This window comes from Ceratotherium simum, chromosome 1 (genome assembly GCF_057802395.1).
Source record: "Ceratotherium simum simum isolate JZ-2026a chromosome 1, ASM5780239v1, whole genome shotgun sequence".
Lineage (NCBI taxonomy): Eukaryota > Metazoa > Chordata > Mammalia > Perissodactyla > Rhinocerotidae > Ceratotherium > Ceratotherium simum.
This window is the reverse complement of record NC_141900.1, coordinates 62,733,697-62,756,888: the sequence shown is the minus strand read 5'-3', so window position 1 is coordinate 62,756,888 and position 23,192 is coordinate 62,733,697. Positions and strand designations below refer to the sequence as shown.

The following is a 23,192-nucleotide window of genomic DNA, read 5'->3' as shown; positions in this document are numbered from 1 at the left end:
ATCCATACTCTGAGAACTCACAACTCCCACTTCTAACCCAGGCCTCTCCTCTCAGCCCCAGCCTGCTCCTCGGCATCCAACCGCACGCCTCACTTGCGCCCACACTGAGCTCCTGCTCTCCCCCCTAAAACGTGCCCCTCTCCACCCCCGCCCATTCCAGGACCCTTCCTAGAGACCTCCCTTCTCTTCCTCTCACTTACTAACTCACCCCTCAGTCAGACGTCTTTGAATCTGTCCTAGTCTGTCCTACCACCAGCCCCACAGCCAAGCCTCCATTTCAGTCTCCCTGCTTCCAGGGGAGGTGTCTGCCTGAAACTCAGTCTTCACACAGCAGTCAGAGGGATCATTTTAAAAACACAAGCTTTAAAAACACACACTTCCAACAATTCTTGGGATGAAACCTCCTTAGCATGGCTTTCTCACCCCTGCGTGATCTGGGTGCTGCTGGCCCCCACCCTCCTCTCAGGCCTCCCCTTTTCTCACCACAATCCAGCCACAGCAGCTGACTTTCAGTTCCCCCCAAATGCCAAGCTCCTTCCTGCCTCAGGGCCTTTGCACATGCTGTTTCCTCTACCTGGGATTTTTATCCACTTCTTTACCAGGTCAACTCATAATCTTGGTTCTAATCTCAAATTAGATGTCACTTCCTTCCACTGCTTCCCCCCCCCCCCAGACTAGAGCTGGTCTTCCAGACGTTGCTCTTTTGGCAGCCTACTCCTCCTTTGTAAACCTATCACCATGATTATTTTGCACTTCTTTGAGTGGCATGATTGTCTCCCTGTACGGGACATCTGTCGTGTCTGTGGCCGGCCAGCATATTCTGAATGCCCTTCCTATGTCTGAGGAACTTGTCACAGTATGCGGGCCCTCGCCAAGGCAGAAGTCAGCACTGGCTCTCCCAGCCCCTCGTGAGGGTAGCAGGCAGGGTCGGGACCAAGGCCGTGCCGTCTGCAGTAGCCCTGTGAGACTCAGGTTTAGAAGAGAGCAACAAGGGAAAGCCAGCGCCTGGTGGAATTGGGGTTTTGGCAAGCGTGGCGGTGGAGTTTGGCTTTTCAGGGCAGCCTCGTGGTGTGTCCGGCATTCCGTCCCCAGTGTTACTGGTGTGAGCAGCTGTGTCTGGGACCAAAAGTGGTGGAGTGGGGAGTTCGCCACAGGGGTCCCCTGGGGGCTCCCTCAGGGACAGGGCATGGGCCCCTCAGTTTTATCCTCCCCTCCTCCTCCCTACAGTGTGGAGGAGCCCAGGCTGGCCACAGCAGGAGGGAAGTCGAGTTTCTTTCTTCCCTTTAGGAAACCTCCTTTCAGGACCTGAGGAGAGGCTGGCTGGAAGGAAGATGCTGCAGTGGATGATGGGAAATTCTGCTTTTCCTGCACAAAACCAGGGACCCAGGGAAACCCCCTTCTGGTCTGAGCCCTGTAGAGAGTCTCCAATGAACACCAGTTCCCTGTCTCTTCAGTTCTCACTCTTCTTATCCACTTCTTCCTCTTCAAGACTGGGGTCTGGAGGGGTTTGGGGGTGTCCCATTCCCCCTCTCCTCCAGGAATGTCCTGACCTCCTGTGCTGACCAGACCAGAAGCCCTTTCTTCCACTGTGCCCTACGCCAGGCCTCCGCAGCCCTGTGTCCCTCTCCAGACTTAGGGTCTCATCCAGAGGGCAGGGTCAGCCCAGCTAAGGCTCTTGGCTGCAATTATTCTGCCACCTGGTGGCCAAGAGGAGCAGTGCACATCTCAACTCACACCGCCTGCAGTCCAACGCCCCTTCTGAAGAGCTCGCAGACGTCACCCAATGACCTACTCCTTCCCGGTACAGGTGGGGATGCTGAGGCCCTCAGAGGGGAAGGGTTGGCCAGTCAAAGGATCTGCCCAGGAACCCTCGGTATAGCCCCAGTCCAGGGGTCCTTGCAGTGGAACAGCCTAGAAAAGTGGTGGGAATTTGAGGCTCCCATTGAAACTGGAAGGCAGCAAGGAGTAGACTTCTGGCCACAGAGGAAACCTCTAGGGAAGGGACGGGCGATTCACGGAGCGAGCTACTGCTGCCACCGCAAACTGACTGCCAACGCGAACTGCTGACCAACCACTAAGACTAACCCTAACTAACTGCCAACACTAACCGCTAACACCACTACTAACAGCAGGTAAAACCCTGAGAGGCCGCTCGTTACTAGGCTGACAAAGATGTTATTAATAATAATAATGATGCAGAGAAACCATCACACTCACACTGCTTGTGCAAGAATACGCTGGACCGGCTTTTCTGGGAGGCAATTTGCCAATAAGAATTAAAAGACTTCTCATGTGCATTGCCTTGGCTCAAAAATTCTAGGTCTAGGAGTTTATTCTGAAGTTTTTATCTTTTTGAGGTGTACGTGAAGAATATACTGTATGCAAGAAGTTTGTCATCACAACTATTTATTGAAAAATTGGGAGCAACCTTCAACAGAAGATTCGTTAAATAATTATTGGCTAAATAAAGATTAGATAGATTTTACAAGTTAAGTAACAGAAAAAAGTTTTGCAAGTGTTCTGCAGCCACCATCCATTTACTATTTTTTAATAACAACTTTATTGAGATATACTTCACATGTCATAAATTTTACCCTTTTAAATTGTACAATTCAGTGGTTTTTAGTATATTCACAGTGTGCAATCATCACCACTATCTAATTTTAGAACATTTTATCACCTCTAAAAGAAACCCCAAACCGTCAGCAATCAGGCCCCATTTCCCTCTCCCCCCAGCCCATGGAAACTTCCAAGCCACTTTCTGTATCTATGGATTTGCCTGTTCTGGACATTTCATATATACAGAATCATACAGTATGTGGCCTTTTGTGTCTGGCTTCTTTCACTTAGTATGTTTTCAAGGTTCATCCACGTTGTAGCGTGTATCAGTACTTCATTCTTTTTTATTGTTGAATAATATTCCATCGTATGGATATATTTCATTTTGTTTTTCCATTCACTAATTGATGGACATTTGAGTTGTTTCCATCTTTTGGCAATTATGAATAATGCTGCTATGAATATTCATGTACAAGTTTTTTGTTTGGTTGGTTGGTTCGTTTTTGGTGAGGAAGGTTGGCCCTGGGCTAACATCCGTGCCCATCTTCCTCCACTTTGCCTGTGGGACACCGCCACAGCATGTAGTGTGTAGATCCGTGCCCAGGATCCGAACCCACCAACCCTGGGCCTCCAAAGCGGAGCATGTGAACTTAACCACTAGGCCACTGGGCCAGCCCCTGTACAAGTTTTTATATAGACATAAGTTTTCAATTCTCTTGGTTGTATACCTAGGACTGGATTTGCTGGATTATATGGTAACTCAATGTTGGACTTTTTAAGGAACTGCCAGACTTTTGCCAAAGCAACTGCACCATTTTACATTCCCACCAGCAATGTCTGAGAGTCTCAGTTTCTCCACATCCTTGTCAAACTTGTTATTGTCTATTTTTTTCATTTTAGCCATCCTAGTGGGTGTGAAATGGAATCTCATTATGGTTTGGATTTGTGTTTTCCCAATGATTGATGATACTGAACATCTTTTCATGTGCTTTTTGGTCATTTTTACATTGTGTAAATTTTAAGCATAAGAAACAAAATACAAATTTATAAATACAGTATGATCTCAAAGTGTTTCAAAAATGCAGAGGAAAAAATCTTTCAGGAAATATACAAAATATCAATGGTGGTTGTCTTTGGGTAATGAGATTATGGCTGATTTTTCTCTTCTTTTCTTTTTTGCTGTTGGAGATTAGCCCTGAACTGACATCCATTGCCAATCTTCCTCTTTTTGCTGAGGAAGATTGGCCCTCTGCTAACATCCATGCCCATCTTCCTCTACTTTATATGCGGGATGCCTGCCACAGCATGGTCTGACAAGCGGTGCATAGGGTCACACCCGGGATCCGAACCTGCGAACCCCAGGCTGCTGGAATGGAGCATGCACACTGCGCAACCAGGACAGCCCCTTTATTTTCTTTTTTATTCCCTTCTATGTTTCCCAAATGCCCTGCAATAAGTATGAATTACCTTTATGATCTGAGACTAAAGGAAAAAATGCCTGATAGGGTTTTTAGACTGTGGCCACACCTTGACATTAGTCTGACCAGGAGGGTGCTGGGCAGTTGGGCATCATGGCCAACAGTGTGACCCTGGGTTTCATATGGCGGCATCTCCTTTCGCTGAACCCCCGTGACTGCAAGGGAGGAGGCTGTCCATCAGAGGAGGCATGGCAGGGAAGGCTGGTGGAGCGGGGGAAGGCTTCCTGGAGGCCAGCGAATGCAGCTGAGTTTTGCAGGACAGATCTGCTGCGGGTAGACCAAGAATGGGAGAGGTTTCGTTCTGACCTGCGGTTCCATTTCTGCCTGTTCTCTGTACTGAAATCTCCCTCCACCCCATCGGTCAACAAACACGTCCCCAAGGACGGCGCCCAGTTCTCATGCTCCTCCATCCTGCAAAGGAGTAGGGTGGGGGAGATGGACCGTGATGATGTGTCACATCAGGGGCCTCACTCGGGTGGGGGGCAGCAGGCCAGGGGCACAAGAGGACACGCAATGGAGAAGACATGAGAGAAAATTGAGGACTCTCCATCCTAGAGAAATATAGGGAAAGGGATCCAAGCAATTTCCAAAAGAACAAACCCAAAAGGCTAACAGGCACAGGAAGAGATGCTCACTCACTAGTTATCAGAGAAATGCAAATTAAAACAACACGAGATGTCGCTTTACGCCCATCTGACTTGCGGACACTAAAAAGCTAGGTAATGCCAGGTGTTGGTGGAGCCGCTGGTGGGAGCGCAGATTTCGCAGGCACTCTGGGGCACAATCTGGCACTACTGTGTCTCAGTAAGGAAAGGCATAACTGATGACCCCGCACCACTAGCCCCGAGTATGTGTCCCAGAGAAAGGCTCACTCGCCCAGGTCCATGAGAGGACAGGCATGTGAATGTTCACCTGCAGGGGGGAGACAGGGCGGGTCACACGTGGGCAATGACACCATGTGGCACCATACGGCAGTCAAAGCAAGGGACCAGATGAGCACATGGCAACCCAGGTGGATCTCTTAAAAGCATAGTGCCGAGGGGAAAAACTTTAGAAGCAGGATGAGGTGTAGAACGACAGCATTTATGTAAATTAAAAGTACACACACACAAAACACTACATATCAGAGAAAAACAAATATTCACATTAAACACACTGGAATGTTTGCCTTTGGGAGGAGGGAAATGGGAGCAGAGGTGGAGACAAAAGAGAATAAATTTTATAAATAAATTAAACAAGAGCATCCTTGCACAGACAAATGATGGTGATGTAACGTGAACTGAGGAATGATAAACACACTTCTGGTGGAAATAATGGCTGTAGACCCCTCCCCTGCAGAGGCACGTGTACTCACTCAAATGGCGTCTATTCATTTACAAGTTTATTGGTTCCCCCGGGCTTGGGCTGTGGCCCAGACTCTCGGAGAAGGAACATGAGCAGAACAGACAGAGGAACCAAGGAAGGCAGAGGTAGACACACAGGGACCCAGGAGAAGAGTCAGGTGCAGGACGGAGAAGAAGGGCTGCCCTTGCCAGGGCTGGCAGCAGCTCGGGTGGGAGCGTGAACTGAGGGCCTCCATGGGGCGCTGGTCCCACTCCTCCAGAGGGTGGCGGCCGCATCGTAGCTTCCCAAGTTCAGATGTGGACTCCAGTCGCATGGTGTGGCCCGCCTAGCACACAGATGTCAGCACCTTCACCCGCGAGCGGGGAGGCATCGTCCACTTGGCCTGGGTCCTCCGGGCTGGCAGAAGCTCAGGGTCATGGCCATGCCATCTCCGTGCGATCTCAGCCCTCACCTCCAGGGACAAGGGGGAGGATGTTAGGAAGGTCCTACTCCTGCTTCTTTACTCAACCCCAGTGGGACTGAGGGTGCAGGGAGAGACCGTGGAGAAGAAACAGAGATAGGGGCTCCAGGGCAGGAGAAGCTCCAGTTGGCTACAGCCACTGCTGAGCACTGCCTCTGCAGGATACTACTTCCTCCTTCCTGCCAGTATTTGTGCCATTCCCTTTAGCTCCTTTCTCTCTTTTAGCACTGCCTGTGTCTGGGCCCTATTAAAGATGTTTATGGTGCTTTCTTGAGTTTCTGGACAGATAACTGCTCTGTCCTCCCCTAATAGTTTGGATCATCCCCTGCTCTGGGGTTCAGTCCTGCCCCTGCCCACTGAGCTGACTTGTCGCCACTGGGAACCTGTCCAGAGGACATGACCTGAAGGGAGAGAGGATTCCAAACTCTGTCTGAGGAACTGCGGTTGAGGGGACTGAGAGTAACTGATTTAAAAAAAGCAACTTGGGAGGAGCAGGGGGGCAATGTCTGTATCTTCACATCTCCAAGGGTCTGTTGGGGGCAGAGGGAGCTGAGAGGCTATGACCTGCCTAATAGAGCTGAACTTAGGCTGTGGTGAAAGACAAAAGGGAGACAGATTTCTGTTCAACATAAAGGTGAGCTGCCTGACAACAGAAAGAGCTATTCATAGGTAGTAAGCTCCCCATCACCAGAGGTATGTAACTATCTGGTTCCCAGCACTGCTTCCTGGGACAGATATCTTTACAACTCTCTGTGGAATTCCCTTTCCCAGGCCCCACCTGCCTCAGCCGGGGCTGTTCCTCACCCCTCCCAGTGTCCCCAGGGCCCATGAGCCACTACACTCAAATACTGCTGTCCTGTGTCTGCACCCAGATACCAGAAAAGGCTGTGTGAGACTCAGAGAGGCTGAGATGAGAGCGAAGAGTGTCAGAGGGGAGGGAGCCAGTCAGAGACAGAAGAGGCGGGGTGGGGGGGGCGATGCTCCACCGCTGGGGGACAGGCATGTGCACCCAAGTCTCCAGCAGAATGCAGAGCCCATGGCAAATACGTGGCCACCAGAGGGAGCCCGTGACTCTCCATGTACAGTGCAGGGCCTGGTTGTCTGGGGCACTGAATTAAATCCTTCCACCTCTCCCCACAAAGCAAGTCTGTCCCCAGGAGGAAATGCAAGTGCCTCCTGGGTGGGGTGTTTTAATTTGCTTCTCTCTGCCATCTTTCCATATTTCTACGTGTGCATCAAAACCATCTGTTCTGTCTCTTCATGTGTATGTCCTCCTCTGTTTGGTCTGCTGTTGTCTGTCTCTCTCTTCCAGGTGCTCTCACTCACTGTCCCAGCTCTGCTCTCCATCGTCCTCCATGGCTCTGCATCCCACTCAGTTTTGCTAGGTCCCTGTATGTCTACCTCTGACTTTCTTGGGTCCTCTCTCTCTTCTCTTTGCCTCTTCCAGAGCTAGCTTATTCTTTCTCCCACTCTCCCTTTTGTTCAATTTTAGGAACACAGGATTGGGGGATCCATTTAGTCCACCCCTGGATCCTTCCTCTGATCCCTGGAAGGCCTCTTCCACCTCCTGCTGAATGGACAGTACACTTGGCCTAGCCCAGAGGAGAGATGGACAAAGGGTGTTTACAGGAAGCATTCAGGTTCAGCTTGATCCAGGAGCTCAGGACAGACTCCCACAAAGGATCACAGGACCCAAGGTTTGACCTGAGCTAGGATTTACAAGGCCTGGGCAGGAGAGAGAGGGCCTTAGGACTGTGGGAGGGAAGGCTCGATGAGTAAGGTTAGATTGTCACATACCTCTTGGTTGAGGAAGCAGTACAGGATGGCAACAAGGAAGCCCTGTGGGGCCAAAGAGGAAGGACCCCATCAGAATAACTCGTTCTGGCCTCAAAGTCCCTCGACTACCTTTTCCCTCACCACCCCAGGCTGTGGCTGGGCCGGATCTTTGGGAAAAAGAAAGGCAGATGCATTCATGACTTACTATGTGCCAGGCATATTGTCTCATGTAATCGTCATAGCAAGCCTGCCAAGGCTGTACTGTTGGCCTCATTTTTCTGATTTTCTTTACTTCTATATCCCCCAGTATTGAGCATAGACCCTAACACTAAGGTGCTCAGTAAATGTTGAATAGATTGGATGGATGGATGGATGGATGGATGGATGGATGGATGGATGGATGCAAGGATGGATGGATGGGTAGATGGATGGATGGATGGATGGATGGATGGATGGATGGATGGGTAGATGGATGGATGGATGGATGGATGGATGGATGGATGGATGGATAGATGAGTGCAGGGTAGTTGAATGAATAGAGAGATGGATGGATGGAAGGTGGACAGACAGATGGATAGTTGAGTAGATGGATGAGTGGTTGGAAGGAAGAATCACCAGCCTCGTCGCCTTCCCCCTACAGTGAAGTCACCTGAGCCTGTGGGCAGCAGCACCCCCTCGTGCCCAAGGACACAGAGGAAAGGAGTGCCTGGGGGGCCCCACCTGGAAGGAGCCCAGTCCCAGCTCCAGGGGGAGGCGAATGCCCAGGCCAGCGCTGTCAGGCAGGAAGTTGAAGATGATGTAGTGAATTCCAAACAGTGGGATGAGGAGAAGGGTTGACTTGGAGAGCCGCCTGCAGGAGAGAACAAGCTTTAGGCTCCCACGGCTGGAATTAGAAACTCCATGTGCCCACTGCCTACCTTCACTTCCCGCCAGCTCCCCATATCGACTCTATGCACCAGCCACCCTGGAGAATCCATCATCCCCACATGCACCCTGGGCTTCCGTACTTCGGGCTCCTGGATCCTGCTGTTCCCCCTGCCAAATGCTCTTGTTTCAATTTATTCCAGTCAACATCTATGCATCTTTCAAAGTCTAGTTCAAAGACCACTGCCTCCAGGAAGTCTTCCCTGACCATACCGCACTCTTGCCACCCATCTAGAAAGGATCTCCTTCTGCAGGATCCTGTAGAAATTGATCCCAGCACTCATCAGCCTATTTGGTCTGGTAACTGACTGTTTGGAACCTCCATCCTCCCCATATTGTGATCTCCTGGAGGGCAAGGACCAGATCTATTCTCTCTGTGGGGACATGGGGAGGAGCACCGGGCCCAGATCATGAATGCCTGCTGATGAAACAGAACCACGCTGACTCTTGCTCCAGTGAGGACCCCAGAAGCCCCTAACACACACACACGTGCACACACGCACACATGCACGTCACCAGTACTGAGGCTGGGTGTGGGGGCTGCACTGGGCTGGCTCCATACACACACGCGTGCGCACACACGCGCACACACACACACACGCACACGCATGCACACACACACACACACCTTACCAGTACTGAGGCTGGGTGTGGGGGCTGCACTGGGCTGGCTCCAGTTTCCTCAGCAGGATACGGATAATATTGAGAAAAAGCCCAAAGTTCACCTGGAAATAGAGGTGCAGGAAGGTGGAAGGCAAGGGCCCAGGGGTGGCCCTGGAGGCCTGGGGTGGGGCCTCTTGGGGGACTAGAAATCGCAAATCGTTGAGACACAGGGATGTGCAGGTGGATGAATGTACAGATCATCCCTCTAGACCTTGTAGCCTAGAGACTGGGAGGTCCCACATGGAGCTCAGGGGCTCAGGGTCCCCCTCCCTCTCCAGTCCCAGGATCAAGGGTGAGAGGTCAGGCCTTGCCATCCTGCCTCCAGCACCCCCAGGGTCTTCTCTGGCACAAAGCAGATGGCCTCCACTTTGCACAATTTCTAAACTGGGGAAAAACGAGCACATTCACCAAGGTCACATAACCCAGTCCTGGCAGCCCTGTTCTAGTGGGGGTAGTTGGGGGGTCTCGGGGAGAGTGCTCCTTCTACAGCCCCCACCCCAGGCTCACTGCAGTAGGAGGTGATCTGCAGCCAGGGCACCAGGGCATCAGAACTCTGAGCTGGAAGGCCTGAGCACTGAGCCAGGCCACTGGCCTGGTTTTACCAAAGGGGCCTCACAGAACCTGTGGCAGAGCCAGGCTGGAACCCAGGTGTCCTGACTCCCAGCCTGGAGACGTGTTTCCTACTGTGTACGGCCCCTCAGTGGGCCCAGGGAGGTTGGCTGAATAAAGCAGAGGACACTGGCCCCACAGACTGACCCCGACAGAGAGGATGATGGGCCCTTTGATGATCCACCAGTAGGGGGAGCTGTCATCCAGGTCCCAGCACCTAGGGAGAGGAGGGCCAGGACTGAGGTGGGGGTGCCCGGAATGCAGTCGCCCTTTTCTGCAGTCACCCATGCACCCCCCTCCTCTCTTCTCTCTACCCACAACTCTCCAGACTCCTCTCTGTGGCATTCGAGCCTTCCAGCCTCCTGTCCCCTCCCCTCCCTTCCAACCTTCTCCCCTCAGTCCTTTAGACCCTCTTCCAAAGGGGGGTCCTAATGCATTCCGGGCTCACCCTGTCTCTCCACCTAGACGGATGAGCTTCTCGAAAATCAGTCTGTTTGCTGCCTTCTTGGTGGCCCCAACGCTTCCCCTGTTCCAGGAGGCCCCCACCTAGAGCCCCCCACCCCCTACCTCTCCCTGAGCCCCACAGTCCTGAGAATCTGAGCCCCCTCCTGCCCCAGGTCATGCCCCTTCTGTGCTGTCCACCGACTGCACTCCATGGGGACCCCAGACTCACGCAACATCCTCAAAGGCCAACTTGCAAGCCACCCACATGCCGGTGAAGAGCAGGGGAAGCCCTGTGGGGGTTCAGAGGAGACACGAGTGAGGGGTCTGCCTCCTCAGCTCAGAGACCTGCCTCGCCTCCCCCCACCACCACCAGCCCCACAGGCACTGTGAGGACAGGCCCAGGCGAGAGGTCAGAGGCTGGGGACCTGGCCCCATTCTCCAGCACTTGCTGTAGGACTACGGGCAGTCTCTTCCCCCTCTGGGCCTCGGGTCATCATCAGTGAGCTGAAGGACGTTTGTGTGAGCTCCCTGGGCATCCCCAGCCCTCCACATCTCCCGGTGCCCAGACCAGCCCTCGGTGCTCACCCCAGCCAGCGAGAACCAGCCACCAGAAGGCTCTCCTTGTGCTGGGCGATGTGGAAGCCAAGAGGCAGGTCAGGTAGACAGCTTCTGCCCACAGCCAGCTGAAGTTGGTCATGGTGGCAAAATGCGAGGTGGCCACAGAGACCTTGCACAGAACCTGCGGGCCAGGGGCCTGGGTGCTTCAGAGCATTGGAGCCCCACCCAAGACTCTCCAATCCCACTCAGGCACCCTCCACCTTAGGCTGCCCCAGAGTGGGTGAGGTAGTGTAATGTGGTGGTTAAGGGCACAGACTTGGGATGCGGACAGCCTGGGGTGAAATTTACATCAATTAGCTGGGTGACCTCCCCACGCCTTAGCTTAAAAGGAAAACCTTCCAATACCTATCTCTTGGCCTCATCATAAGGATTAACAGAAACTCTGCGTATGAATTGCTACTTTTTTCACATTCACCCCACCCTTCCTGAGCTCAAGTCAATCCCTAGAGCTTGGATACGGAGCACCGCTTATGCGCATGGCTCCGTCCTGCAAACACACACACACACACACACACACACACACACACACGCCCAGTCATTCACTCATTCACTGCGTGACTCTCCCGTCTGCCAGGGTGAGAAGCACCCCCACTGAGCTCAGATGGCCCACGCTTGGTCCCAGTCTCACCACTAAGCAGCTAGGTGACATTGCCAATTGACCCTCATCTACAAATGGGACTAAAATGAAAATATATGTAGGAAATAAAAGGTGATAATGCACGTAAAGCATTTAGTGTATTGCCTGGCACATAAGTGCTCCATATATATATTATTACTTCTTTCATTCATTCATTAAGGTCATCTATTGGTTTGTTCATTCATTTACCCGTTCATTTCCAGCATAATTTTAGAGTTCCTGGTAAGTTCCTCCACACTCAGCCTAACTTCCTTTTATTTTCGGTCTCCTCTCATCCTCCTACCTCTCACCCCAATATGACTTCCCAGTTTCTTGGACACGCCCCAGGTTCTCCTGTCTGGGAGAGTGTGTTCACCTGGGTCCCTCCATTTAACATGCCCTCTCTCCCCCCTCTCCATGTCGCTATTGTCCACCCAGCTCTGAAGCCAGCTCCCTGGAGCCGTCTCTTGTTCTCTCCCAGCTCTCAGCTCCCTCCACCTGGTGGTCCCATAAGCTGGTGCATTCTTCCCCCTAGGCACCCTGGGCCTTCTTGAGGGAGGGACCACGCTCTGCCCAGCCCCTCACATACCCACACCCAGCCACAGATACACAAGTGCTCAGAGGAGGTATGGAATGAAAAGGCTAGGTGGAGTGAAATGTGGTCCAGGTTGGAATATGGAACGGGGCATGGAAAGACGAATACAGAAGATGGAGTGCAGAGTGGACCAGGGAAATAACGTGGATTGGCGCCATGGTCCAGAAAATGGCGTGAGGATTTAGGACCTGACCCAGGAGAGGATCAGGAAGAGGGAGGGGAGATTTCCAGTTCTGTGATTGGCAATGCCGAAGCCCCAGGGTCAGCCCACAGGCTGAGTAGGCTCAGCAGGTGCATCTAAATCTCTAATCCAGCCTCCTTTCCCCCCACCCCACCCCCGCCCCCAACCGTGGCTGTTACAGTGGAGAAGCTGCAGTGGTCGGTGTTCTCGCCATGAAAGAGGGCAGCATCCTTCAGGAACACAGCTCCCGCCTTGAGGATAAAGGTGGTGAACAGCTGGGTGTGGATGTAGTTCCGGGGACAGCGGAGCCTCCTGCAGAGGGGAGGGGGGTGAAGAACGGGAGGCAAGGTGGGAGAGGGGCTTGTCATGTGCCTACGGCAGGCTGGGGCATGCTGAGCAGGGCGGGAGGGGAATTGACTTGGAATGAACTGGGTTGGATTAGATGGAGCAGAATTTGAGGGTTCAGTTTTAGCCTTGCGGAACAGCTGACCAACCTCTGCCCTGGGCTCAGTGTAGGTGAGAGGCAGAGAATAGCAGTCCCTGCCTTCAGGGACCTCATAGTCTGGGGGACAGAGGCTGAAATGTCAGGGTCGTGCCCAGGGGAGCCCCCCGGGTGATCAGAGAGATGAGGCTCATCCACATGAGACAGAGAACAGCACAGGCCAGGTTGTGGGGCTCAAACTCTGAAGTCTGGGGGGCCTTCAGAGGAGTAATGGTCAAAGAGTTGAAACAGTCAAGAAGGGCTGCATGGAAGAGGCAACGAGGATTCTTAAAGCAGGTGGGAGCTGGGCTTTGCACTTTGACAGATATGAAGGCATTGAGAAGAAAGGAGGCAGTCATTCCAAGCAAATAGAGTATAAGTTATACATGAGCAAAGGCGTAGAAGTGGGAGCCTGGAGCGTGAAGAGATGGGTCCACACACGTGGAGAAAAGGAAAGGAAAAGTGAGAAACGGCCGTGGTGCCTAGACCTGGGAACCTCTTGAGTATCCAGGCAAGGAATCAGGCTTGGCGCTGCAGACAGTAGGGAGGCAAGGAAGGTCCTTGGGCAGGTAACGAGGATGGCAAACCTGAGAGCAACCAGGATGGCAATGGCCACGAAGAGGGCCACGCTGGAGATGCTGTGGCCCAGGGTGTAGATGATCTTCATGGTGGAAAAGTAAGATTTCTGGGGAGGGTGGAGATGGAGAAAGTCTCAGCAACTGTGCCCTTGGAGAAAGGGAGGCTTGCCAGTCGAGCAGGTGGAGCTCTCGGTTCTACCCCGAACCTCCCCACCTGGGGACAGTGGTGTCCGCGGGGACCATGGCAAGCTCCCTCCGGGAACTGAAGCCTTTGTTTACAGCCTGTCTTCCACCTGACCTGCTGGTGAGGGAGGGGATGGGGACAGGGAGCCAGACGCTTACCTCCCCCTGCTGCTCTGGGGGCAGGGAGAGGGAGCGGCAGAGACTAGGTGTCTCTGGAGAACAACAAAAGCTCTAGAGGAAATCGGGCTTGTTTATTGACATCCAGCTTGCTCACTGTCTTTGGAACAAGATGTCCCCAACTAAAGGGGACAGCCACAGGCAGTCGCAAGAAACAGCTCTTTCCATGACCAAGTATTTGGATAAATCAAAGTCCAGCCTGGACCCCAGAGACGGAGACCGAGGGCATAGGCCGAGGGATGGGGGCAGGGGCCCAGCTCCCTTGGGGAACGCAGGCAGTCGCCCCCCTCTCTGACTCAGTCTTTTCATCTGAAAAGTGGTCAGACTCATGCTTTACCTCTCAGGGCTGAGGGGAAAGAGATACGGGATTGTGCGTGTGGAAGCACCTTGCAAAGACCCTGCTCCACTCAGAAGTGTAGGGTGTGCCGGCTAGATTAGGGGTCACTGCGTTCACGTCTGGGCTTGAGTCTCCCTCACTCGCCCACATCACAGCCGTGCACACTGCTCCACAGACTGAGGACCAGAGAAGGGAAGGAGCTTGCCCAGGACCACTAGGACCCTTTGTTTCACTGGAGCCACTCAAAGCTTCCTGCCCTGGAGGCCTGGGCACAGAGAGGGGACTGCAAGGAGACGGTGGCCAGCACATCTCCCACCCTCCCCTCTGCCTCCTCTCTCCCTCCTAGCAATGTGGCCCACGTGTCACCCTTGAGGAAATTAGCAAAAGTCCCCCTCTCTTCCAGACACTGCCATCTTCTGGAAATCTGCTGTAATTAATATTCCAACTTGGCTACAATGGAAATGGCAGCCTCTACAGTTGTGCTGTCCACCACCCATACAACCATCCATGGCGGCCCTTCCTCCAAGACACCGGAGCCTCTTACCTCCTCAGTCAGCAGCTCCAGGGGCACAGGGCAGGCCACAGGGTAAGGCGGGAAGGGCTCAGACCAGCCAGTGATGGTACAATCCCGCTTCACAGCCCCTGGGAGGCAAGCAGAGGTGAGGAAGCAGAGATCTGGTTACAACAACTCCTCCCCTCTCCCCAGGAGGGGTGGGGAGCCTTGGCCCATCAAGTGACCATGGCACGGTCTGCACAGACAGCCCCTCTCAGTGGCAGAGAGGACAGCCTTCCCACCAGAGGCCTGGGTTCCAGGTCCAGCCTGCCTGGGACACATTCTGGGGCCTTCCTCTCCGGCCTCAGAGTCACCATTTGTTAAACAGAGAGAATCATTCCCTTGAGAGGCAGAGTAGTGAGTTGGGCCCCCAGTGTCCTAAGGGCAAGGGGGAGAACTAAGGCTTTCTCTGCCCCTGGAGGGGCCACCCCACACACCCAGGCCAGGGAGGTGAGCCAGAGCAGTGGGGTGCCCTTCCACCCTCCCCCAACTAGGCAGCTAGTAGCATCTTAGCAGTCAGACAGGCTCTGCCCCCATCCTGCTAACATCCAGAGAACATTCACTGGGTGCCAGGCCTCAGGTCCAGCACTTTCATGCTCTGCTGTGAGGTTAATGTTCTTGGTCTCCCCAGGTCTCAGGTCAGGAGGCTGAGGGTCGGGGAGGTTGACTGACTTGCCCAAGGTCCCACCAAAAGAGAGGAAGTTGGTGTTCAAATCCAGGTCTGCCTGCCCTCGAAGCTAGAGATGTGTCTGCCATATTCTGGCACCACCAGATGAAACCACCTCCCGTCCCCTCCACCCCACCCCCAGAACCCTCACCTGGCTCGGAGCTGAAGTGAGAGAAGAAATCTGGGCAGGGGAGAGTCACCCACTCGCCAGAGCCTGCCATCGGCCAGCACAGCAGCCCATCCCAGGTCCTAGGACATCCTAGATAGAGATGGGAGCAGAGTAGACTCAGCCCAGGGGACAGGCCCTCCAACATTCTGATTGGTGAGGTTGGGGAGATCAAGGAATCTGAGAAGCCGCCTCCTCCCTCCTAAGCGCCATACCCAGAGTGGCGTTGGGCATCTCCTCTGCCACCTGGAGACACGCACTCTCCTCCTCTCTCAGCTGGGTGAGGAAGTCACACTCTGGGTGCACGTGGCCCAGAACCTGCAAGAGAGAGTTAATGATGAGCCCAGCCAGTAGGGTGCTCCTTCTGGGTTCTCTGGTCCAAACGACCTGAGGACAGAGACAAAGCCTGATTCATATCTGCACCCCTGCTCCCAAGCACGGGCCTGGCTCATGGCACTTACAGGTGTACTTGATGGAAGGAAGGAGGGAGGGAGGGAGGGAAGGAAGAAAAGAAGAGCTCCCCAACCTCACCACTCAGGAAGGAAGGAAGGAAGGAAGGTGGGCAGGAGGGAGGGAACGAGGGAGGGAAGGAGGGAGGGAAGGAAGGAAGGACAGAGGGAAGGAAAAGGAAGTGATAAATAAATGACAAGCCATGGGATATACTGGAGTATATGAGGAAGCCATTTGGTGTAAAACTAATTCAGCCTGACCTTGTTTTTCCAAAAGGGCCTGACATAGCCTGTTGAGCATGCATTGCACATTTGCTTTAAGTATTTACTATGTCCCAAAGACAAGAATGAAACCCTTAAAGATAGGGATGTAGCTTCCCCCACATTGGCATTTCTTTAAGGATAAGCATCTCTCCCTAAACTAAGGATTGATTGCTGACCTGCTGTGCTCACCTTGTGACAACCGACCTTCTATGTTCACTGATCTGCTGTGCTGGCAAAGCAATCTCGTGACTATTGTAAAAGGGATATTCCCGTCCTATGTGACGTATGCTCTTTGTTCCAAGAAGGTATATACCCACTCTGTACACCCCACTTCTTTGGAGTGTTTCCTTCCTTTGTGAAGGGACTCTCCTGGGCTATATGGTCCTTAGGGTTGGCTCATAATAAACTCACCCTAACTTTTGATTAATAGATTGTTTATGAATTATTTGCCTCGACAGAAGGAAGGAAGGAAGAAAGGACAGAGGGAAGGAAGGAAGGAGGAAGGAAGGAGAAAGGGCAGAGGGAAGGAAGGAAGGACAGAGGGAAGGAAGGAAGGAAGGAAGGAAAGAGGGAAGGAAAGTATGAAGGAAGGAGGGAGGGAGGTTTGGAGGGATGCTTCCCCTTTTCGTCTCATGGCAGTAAGTTGTGAGACACCTTACACAGGAGTCCTCAGAGAGCTCGTGGAGGTGGCTGACTCCATAACGTGTCCATGTGGTGGCCTCTCCTCCTTCCCTGTTTTCCTCCCGCACCTGCACTCCTGCCGCCTGGGAGCAATTCTGCGTAGAGCACCTTGGTAGGCAGAATAACTCACCCCCCCCCCCAAAAAAGGTCCACATCCTAATCCCTGAAACCTGTGAATGCGCTACCTTGCATGGCAAAAGAGACTTTGCAGATGTGATTACGTTAAAGATCTTGAGATGGGGAGATTATCTTAAAGATCTTGAGGAGGGGAGATTATCCGGGATTATCTGGGTGGACACGAGGGTCCTTATAACAGGGAGGCAGGAAAGTCAGAGTCAGAGAAGGAGATGTGATGATAGAAGCAGGGGTGTGTGTGCTGAGGGAAGTTGTAGTGTTGGGGTGTGTGTGAGAGAGAGAAAGTGTGATTTTCCCATGGGGTGCACACAGACGAGTGAGGAGGTTCCCCTCTCTGGGGAGGGGAGGGCAGCAGAAGTTACCTGTATTGTACCTTATGCCCAGCCCTTGACGTATCAGACCCCACTCAATGCACAACAGCCCTGGCAAGCAGATATTATTTCCTCTTTTACAAGAGACAAGGGAGGCTCAGGAGGGGTGAGGAACGCCCCCAGGTCACACAGCTAGGTTCACTGTGCAGGATTCAAGCCCTGCCCCTGGGGGCAGGTGTCTCACAGTGCTCGGGAGGCGTGGCCCCGGGGGTGGTGCCCCGCCCCCACAACAAGCCAGTGGAGGAAGAAGGAGACCTCAGTCCACGTGGGGCCTGGGAGCCCCCCGGGAGCAGGGGCTGCCCACCCAGCGCCTTGTGCCTGCCATCTTGGTCCCTGCATCACTCGCAGTAGCTCCTGGAGAACATGCTGGGAAATTGCAGCACATTCAGGGAGGGCCCCTGTCCTGGCGCCCCGTTCTCCAACAGTCTAGGCCTCCAAGCAATATTTGGTTGCCAAAAGCTTCTCCAACCCCAGGACATATCATAAGAGGAAGAGTCTCCTCAATCCGGAGAGGAGCAGCTGTTCTCCACTAACCACTCAGGCCACTCAGTCCTTGACCACAGCCTCTTAAAAGAGCCTCCCAGCAATCAAATGGGAGTGAGGCTCCAGGGGTCGTGGGGACAAGGAGGGGTCTGGAGATCTTGGAGGAGGAGTGTATGGAAGAAATGGGGGTGCACAGCTTAGAGAGACTTGGGATGTGAAGGGAAGGACCTGACTGCCTCCCAATCCAGAGGCACTGTCTTGGGGCAGACAGAGTCTCTGTGGCCCCCAAAGGGCACAGACAGGCCCTGGGGGAGACAACAGGGAGGTGAACTCAGCTCAGCCCCGGGAAGGAAATTTTAATAGTCAGAGCTACCCAGAGAGAAGCAGACTGCCTGGGAAGGGAAGGGAAGGAGGGAGCCACGGGTATCAGTTGTCCAAGCCACGGCCTGCCGCCTGCTTGGTAGAGAGAGATCCTACACTGGGGAAGGGCAGCAGGGTCCCCACCAGGCTCCAGCCGGACCCTCGTATGGCCCTGAGGCTCCCAGACCTGGAGCCCAGCGGGAGAGGCAGGAAGGTCTGGGCTGGCTACTCACAATGGGTAACAGGCTCAGCAAGCAGAGGATGCAGGCACCCCACGCCCTGCTGTCCATGGCGGGGGCTCGGCAGTGGCTCCTCAGGCAGCCTCAGTGAGCCTCGGCCCTCTTCCCTCCCCCACCATCCCCTGCTGCTGCTGCGGCATCACACCCTCTACCTCCCCTTCCTGGGTGGTGGTTTGCATAGGCAGGAGCCAGGATAGGGCTCAGAAACAGCTGAATATTTACCAGGATTGCAGGACACCATGCCCAACTCAGCCCTGGCCCTGGGGTGACTCCATGTCCCAGCAGGGAGGGGCTGACTCCCTCCCCCAGACTCCCTTCCACTCTGTCTGTAATTTAGCCTGTGTGTCTGTCCTTGAGAGAGCCCCGAGAGGTGACAGCCACAGGACACCTCTTACCCCAAGAGGTCAATATTCTCTCCCATTTTCTTCTCTGAGCCTGCTGTCTGCTGGCCCACACTGGAGACAGCCCCCCAAAAATGAAGGAGACTCAAAGAAGAAGAGGAAGACCTGGGCCTGCCCTCAGGGAGCCCCCAGTTCGGTTGGTGATCCCAGTCTCGTCCACTGGGCTGGAGAGAGGGCTCAGGGCTGTGGGTAGCCAGCGCAGGTGGACACAGGGTGTCAGGGGGCTGGAGGGTAGGAATGAGTGAGAAAAGGAGATGTGATCACAAAGTACCGGCACAGGCTGGCCAAGAGGGTGTCATATCGGCAGGACCTCTTTTCTTTCCCCGGCAAGGACGTCAGCCTGGATGGCAGGGTGAATCTGCAGATACAAGGCCCTGACTTCACGTGGGGCTTGTCAAAGTCTCTCCAGAAGTCCTCACAGCAACAGGGGAAAATGAGGCTGAATAGGCAGCTTGCAAGGGGATTCGTGGGGCTGGGGCATCCTGAACGGGCCAAGACAGCTGTTTTCAGTAGCAGACACGAAAGGATTTACACAGCCGCTCCAAATATTTTGAACATTCATTACCTGGTCCTTTTTATTATAGGTTAGACTTTAAAATGTGGGATCCCATTTGGCCAGGCATTCTAAATTACCCTGGATCTCGTACAGCATTTTTCACATTTCATCTCCGAGGGCCCTGAACGCCCCAGGGCCTGGTCGGCGCTGACATTTGTGGCAGGTCTGCATTCCCGGAGCTCGCTGGGCTGGACGCTGCTGACAACAGACGTGTTTACAGCCTGACACGAATCATGAATGATGAAGGCTCCCCGCCCCCGCCACATCTGGATTGAGGAATCATTTTACATAAGCAGGGCTTTCTTTTTCCATTTGTATTCATCGCCAATGAAGTGTTGGAGAAAAATATTTTGAAAACAAAGCATGAACCACCCCAAGCCCCAGACCCCGCCTGCCCTCGCACGAGTATTGTTGTGTGCTTTGCGGTGAACAGTGCGGGCGGGCAGCACAGACGCTGAGCTCAGCAAGCCGTCAGGAGGAAGCAGAGTTCCCCTGATGGCAGGCCCAGTGAGGGTTTGCAGGGTGGGAGGGCAGAACACGGAGAAGATGCAACTTAAAGGGAAAGCTAGAATCTCCTGTCCTCCAGCTACAAAGAGGCAACAGCCCAAGGATAAATATCACGATTAATCACTGTTGATAATTAGTATCAATGTCATTAGCTTTAATGATGGTTAATAATTGACATTGATATGCAATAATAACTATTACTATCTAAATTAGTGATTCTTAACAGGAAGCAATTTTGTTTTCCAGGGAACATTCAGCAATGCCTAGTTTTCATTGTCATAGCCAGGAGTCAGGAGTGGGGAGGAAGCGTGGCAAGGTGCTATAGTATGTAATGGATGGGAACCAGGGATGCTGATGAACATCCTACAGTGCACAGGTATGCCCCACAGCCATATAAAGAACTATCCAGCCCCAAAGGTCAATAAGACTAAGTTTGAGAAACCCTGTTCCAAAATCCTGTTCATGTTCCCCGAGGATCCCCCAGCCTCACTGTCTCTTCTGAATAGGCCAGGGCCACTGAACTCCCATCTCTCGTTATCTCTGCATCTACTCAGGGTTCAAATTCTGTCTCTACCACTTGCCAGCTGTGTGACCTTGGGCAAGTTATTTAACCTTTCTAAACCTCAATTTCCCCATCTGAAAAATGGGAATGATACCTTCCTTATAGGGTTGATGGGATCAGTAGATAAGGAAAGGCACATAAAGTAGCTCATACAGAGCCTAGCTCACAGTGGACTGTCATCAACGATAGCATGCAACAAGGAAAGACTGTTAGCAGATAAGGTTAGAACAATCAATTCTTTGTATGGAAAAAGAAGATTAGCTCACATTTACGAAATATAAATTCTAGAAGATTTACAGCCCTATAAAACAATAATGGAAATTGGTTTTATGACCTTAGAAGAAAGGAGACTTTCTTATATAAAAAATAAGAACCATTAAGAAAAGATTAGTGTTTGTTCACATCAACATTAAAAAAAAAATGTACATTCAAGAAAGGATACCATAGATAAAACTACAAGCAAGTTATAGACTGAAAAAACATCTATGACCAATTATGACAATAAACACATGGTATCAAAAATATGTTTTAAAAATACCTACAAGTCAATAATAAAACACAATAAAAAGGTGAGCAAAGGATATAAATAGGCAATTCAGAAAATAAGTGAAATACAGGACCAATAAACAGATGAAGAAATGCTCAACGTCACCAATACTCAAGAAAATGAAAATGAAAGAGAGAAAAGAGCCTACCACATTGCCTAAAATATTAACGTCTGATAGTATGTTTGGAAAATACTGTGAGGAAATAGTGTTTTTATACTGTGCATATTGGAGTGAATACCGGTACACCCACTTTGAAAAGCAATTTGATGTGATCTATTGAATCTATATATGAACATACCCATAAACCACAAGTTCCATTTTTGGATATTTGCCCCAGAGGGCAATATTGTTTATAATATGTAGTAAAAACCAGAAAACAACACAAATGTCCAACGATAATGGAACAGCTAAATAAAATGTGATATATGCATACAATGGAATACAATAGAGGATTAAAAGGATGAACCAAATCTATCCGTATCAACGTGGAGAGATTTCAAAAAAATGTATTTGAGGAACTTCTGCTTCCAGCCAACAGAGCAACAGGGAACCCACTTACTCTCCTCCTGCCTTAAAAACAAGAAATCCAAATAAAATACACAAAATAGTTTTTTGTATGTTATTTTTTTTAATTTTTAATTAATTTGTTTTTTATTGCAGTAACATTGGTTTATAACATTGTATAAATTTCAGGTGTACATCATTATACTTCTATTTCTGCATAGATTACATCATGTTCACCATCCAAATACTAATAACAATCCATGACCACACACATGTGCCTAATCATCCCTTTTGCCCTCCTCCCTTCCTTCCCCCGCTCTGGTAACCACCAATCCAATCTCTGTCTCTATGTGTTTGTTTGTTGTTATTTTTATCTTCTACTTATGAGTGAGATCATATGGTATTTGACCTTCTCCCTCTGACTTATTTCACTTAACATAATATTCTCAATGTCCATCCATGTTGTCACAAATGGCTGGATTTCATCATTTCTTATGGCTGAGTAGTATTCCATTGTGTATATATACCACATTTTCTTCATGCATTCGTCCCTTGATGGGCACTTAGGTTGCTTCCAAGTCTTGGCTATTGTGAGTAACACTGCAATGAACACCGGGGTGCATGTATCTTTACACATTGGTGTTTTCCTGTTCTTTGGATAAATACCCAGCAGTGGAATAGCTGGATCATATGGTAGTTTTATCCTTAATTTTCTGAGGCATCTCCATACTGTTCTCCATAGTGGCTGCACCAGTGTGCACTCCCACCAGCATCGTACGAGAGTTCCCTTCTCCCCACATCCTCTCCAACACTTGTTGTTTCCTGTCTTGTTAATTATAGCCATTCTGACTAGCGTGAGGTGATATCTCATTGTAATTTTTGTATGAGTTTTAATAGATGAAGGAAAAAAACTACATGATCATCTCAATTGATGTAGAAGAAGCATTTGACAAAATCTAGCACCGCTTCAAGACAAAAACACTCAATACTCTAAGAATAGAAGGGACCTTCTCTGACATGATAAAGGCCATATGTGAAAAACCCTCAGTGAACATTATACTCAAGGGTGAAAAGACTGAAAGCATTTTCCCTGAGATGAGGAACGAGACAGGATATCTGCATTCTCCCCTTCTATTCAACGTAGTACTGGAAGATCTAGCCAGAGTAATTAGGCAAGAAAAAGAAATAAAAGGCACCCAAACTGGAAAAGAAAAAATAAAATTCTCTCTGTTCACAGATGACGTGATCTTAAATGTAGAAAATCCCAGAGAATCCACACACACAAAAAAAGGTGAATAAACAAATTCAATAAAGTTGTAGAATACAAAATCAACATGCAAAAATCAGTTGTTTTTCTATACACTAACAATGAACAATCTGAAAGGGAGATTAAGAAAACCATTCCATTTACAATAACATCAAAAAGAAATACATATATATATCTCTACAGTAATCATGACAGTGTGATGTTGGCAAAAGGATAGACATACGGAACAAGGAAACAAGATAGAGAGCTCAGAAATAGACCCACACAAATATAGTCAGCTGGTTTTTTTATAAAGGTGCAAAGGCAATTCAATGGAAAAAAAACAGTCTTCAACAAACAGTGCTGAAATAATTGAATATCGACACGCAAAAGAAAAAAAATGAAGCTTCAACACATTCCTCACCACTTATACAAGCTAGCTCAAATAGAATCATAGACCTAAATTTATACATAAAT

General features: G+C 51.0%; 1 protein-coding gene across 1 annotated transcript; it reads right to left on the bottom strand.

Annotated features, from left to right (window-relative positions):
• Positions 1-5,344: 5,344 nt before the first annotated feature.
• GHRHR (growth hormone releasing hormone receptor) lies at positions 5,345-18,442 on the bottom strand. The gene is made up of 13 exons (XM_004418859.3): positions 18,386-18,442; positions 15,625-15,727; positions 15,395-15,502; positions 14,568-14,665; positions 13,336-13,433; positions 12,447-12,579; positions 10,843-10,996; positions 10,487-10,547; positions 9,961-10,030; positions 9,175-9,266; positions 8,338-8,467; positions 7,639-7,680; positions 5,345-5,832 (listed from the first exon to the last, which is right to left on the bottom strand). Exons 1-13 carry the CDS (start codon positions 18,440-18,442, stop codon positions 5,707-5,709), a joined length of 1,272 nt encoding a protein of 423 aa, XP_004418916.1. The 3' UTR covers positions 5,345-5,706.
• Between the last annotated feature and the right edge of the window lie 4,750 nt (positions 18,443-23,192).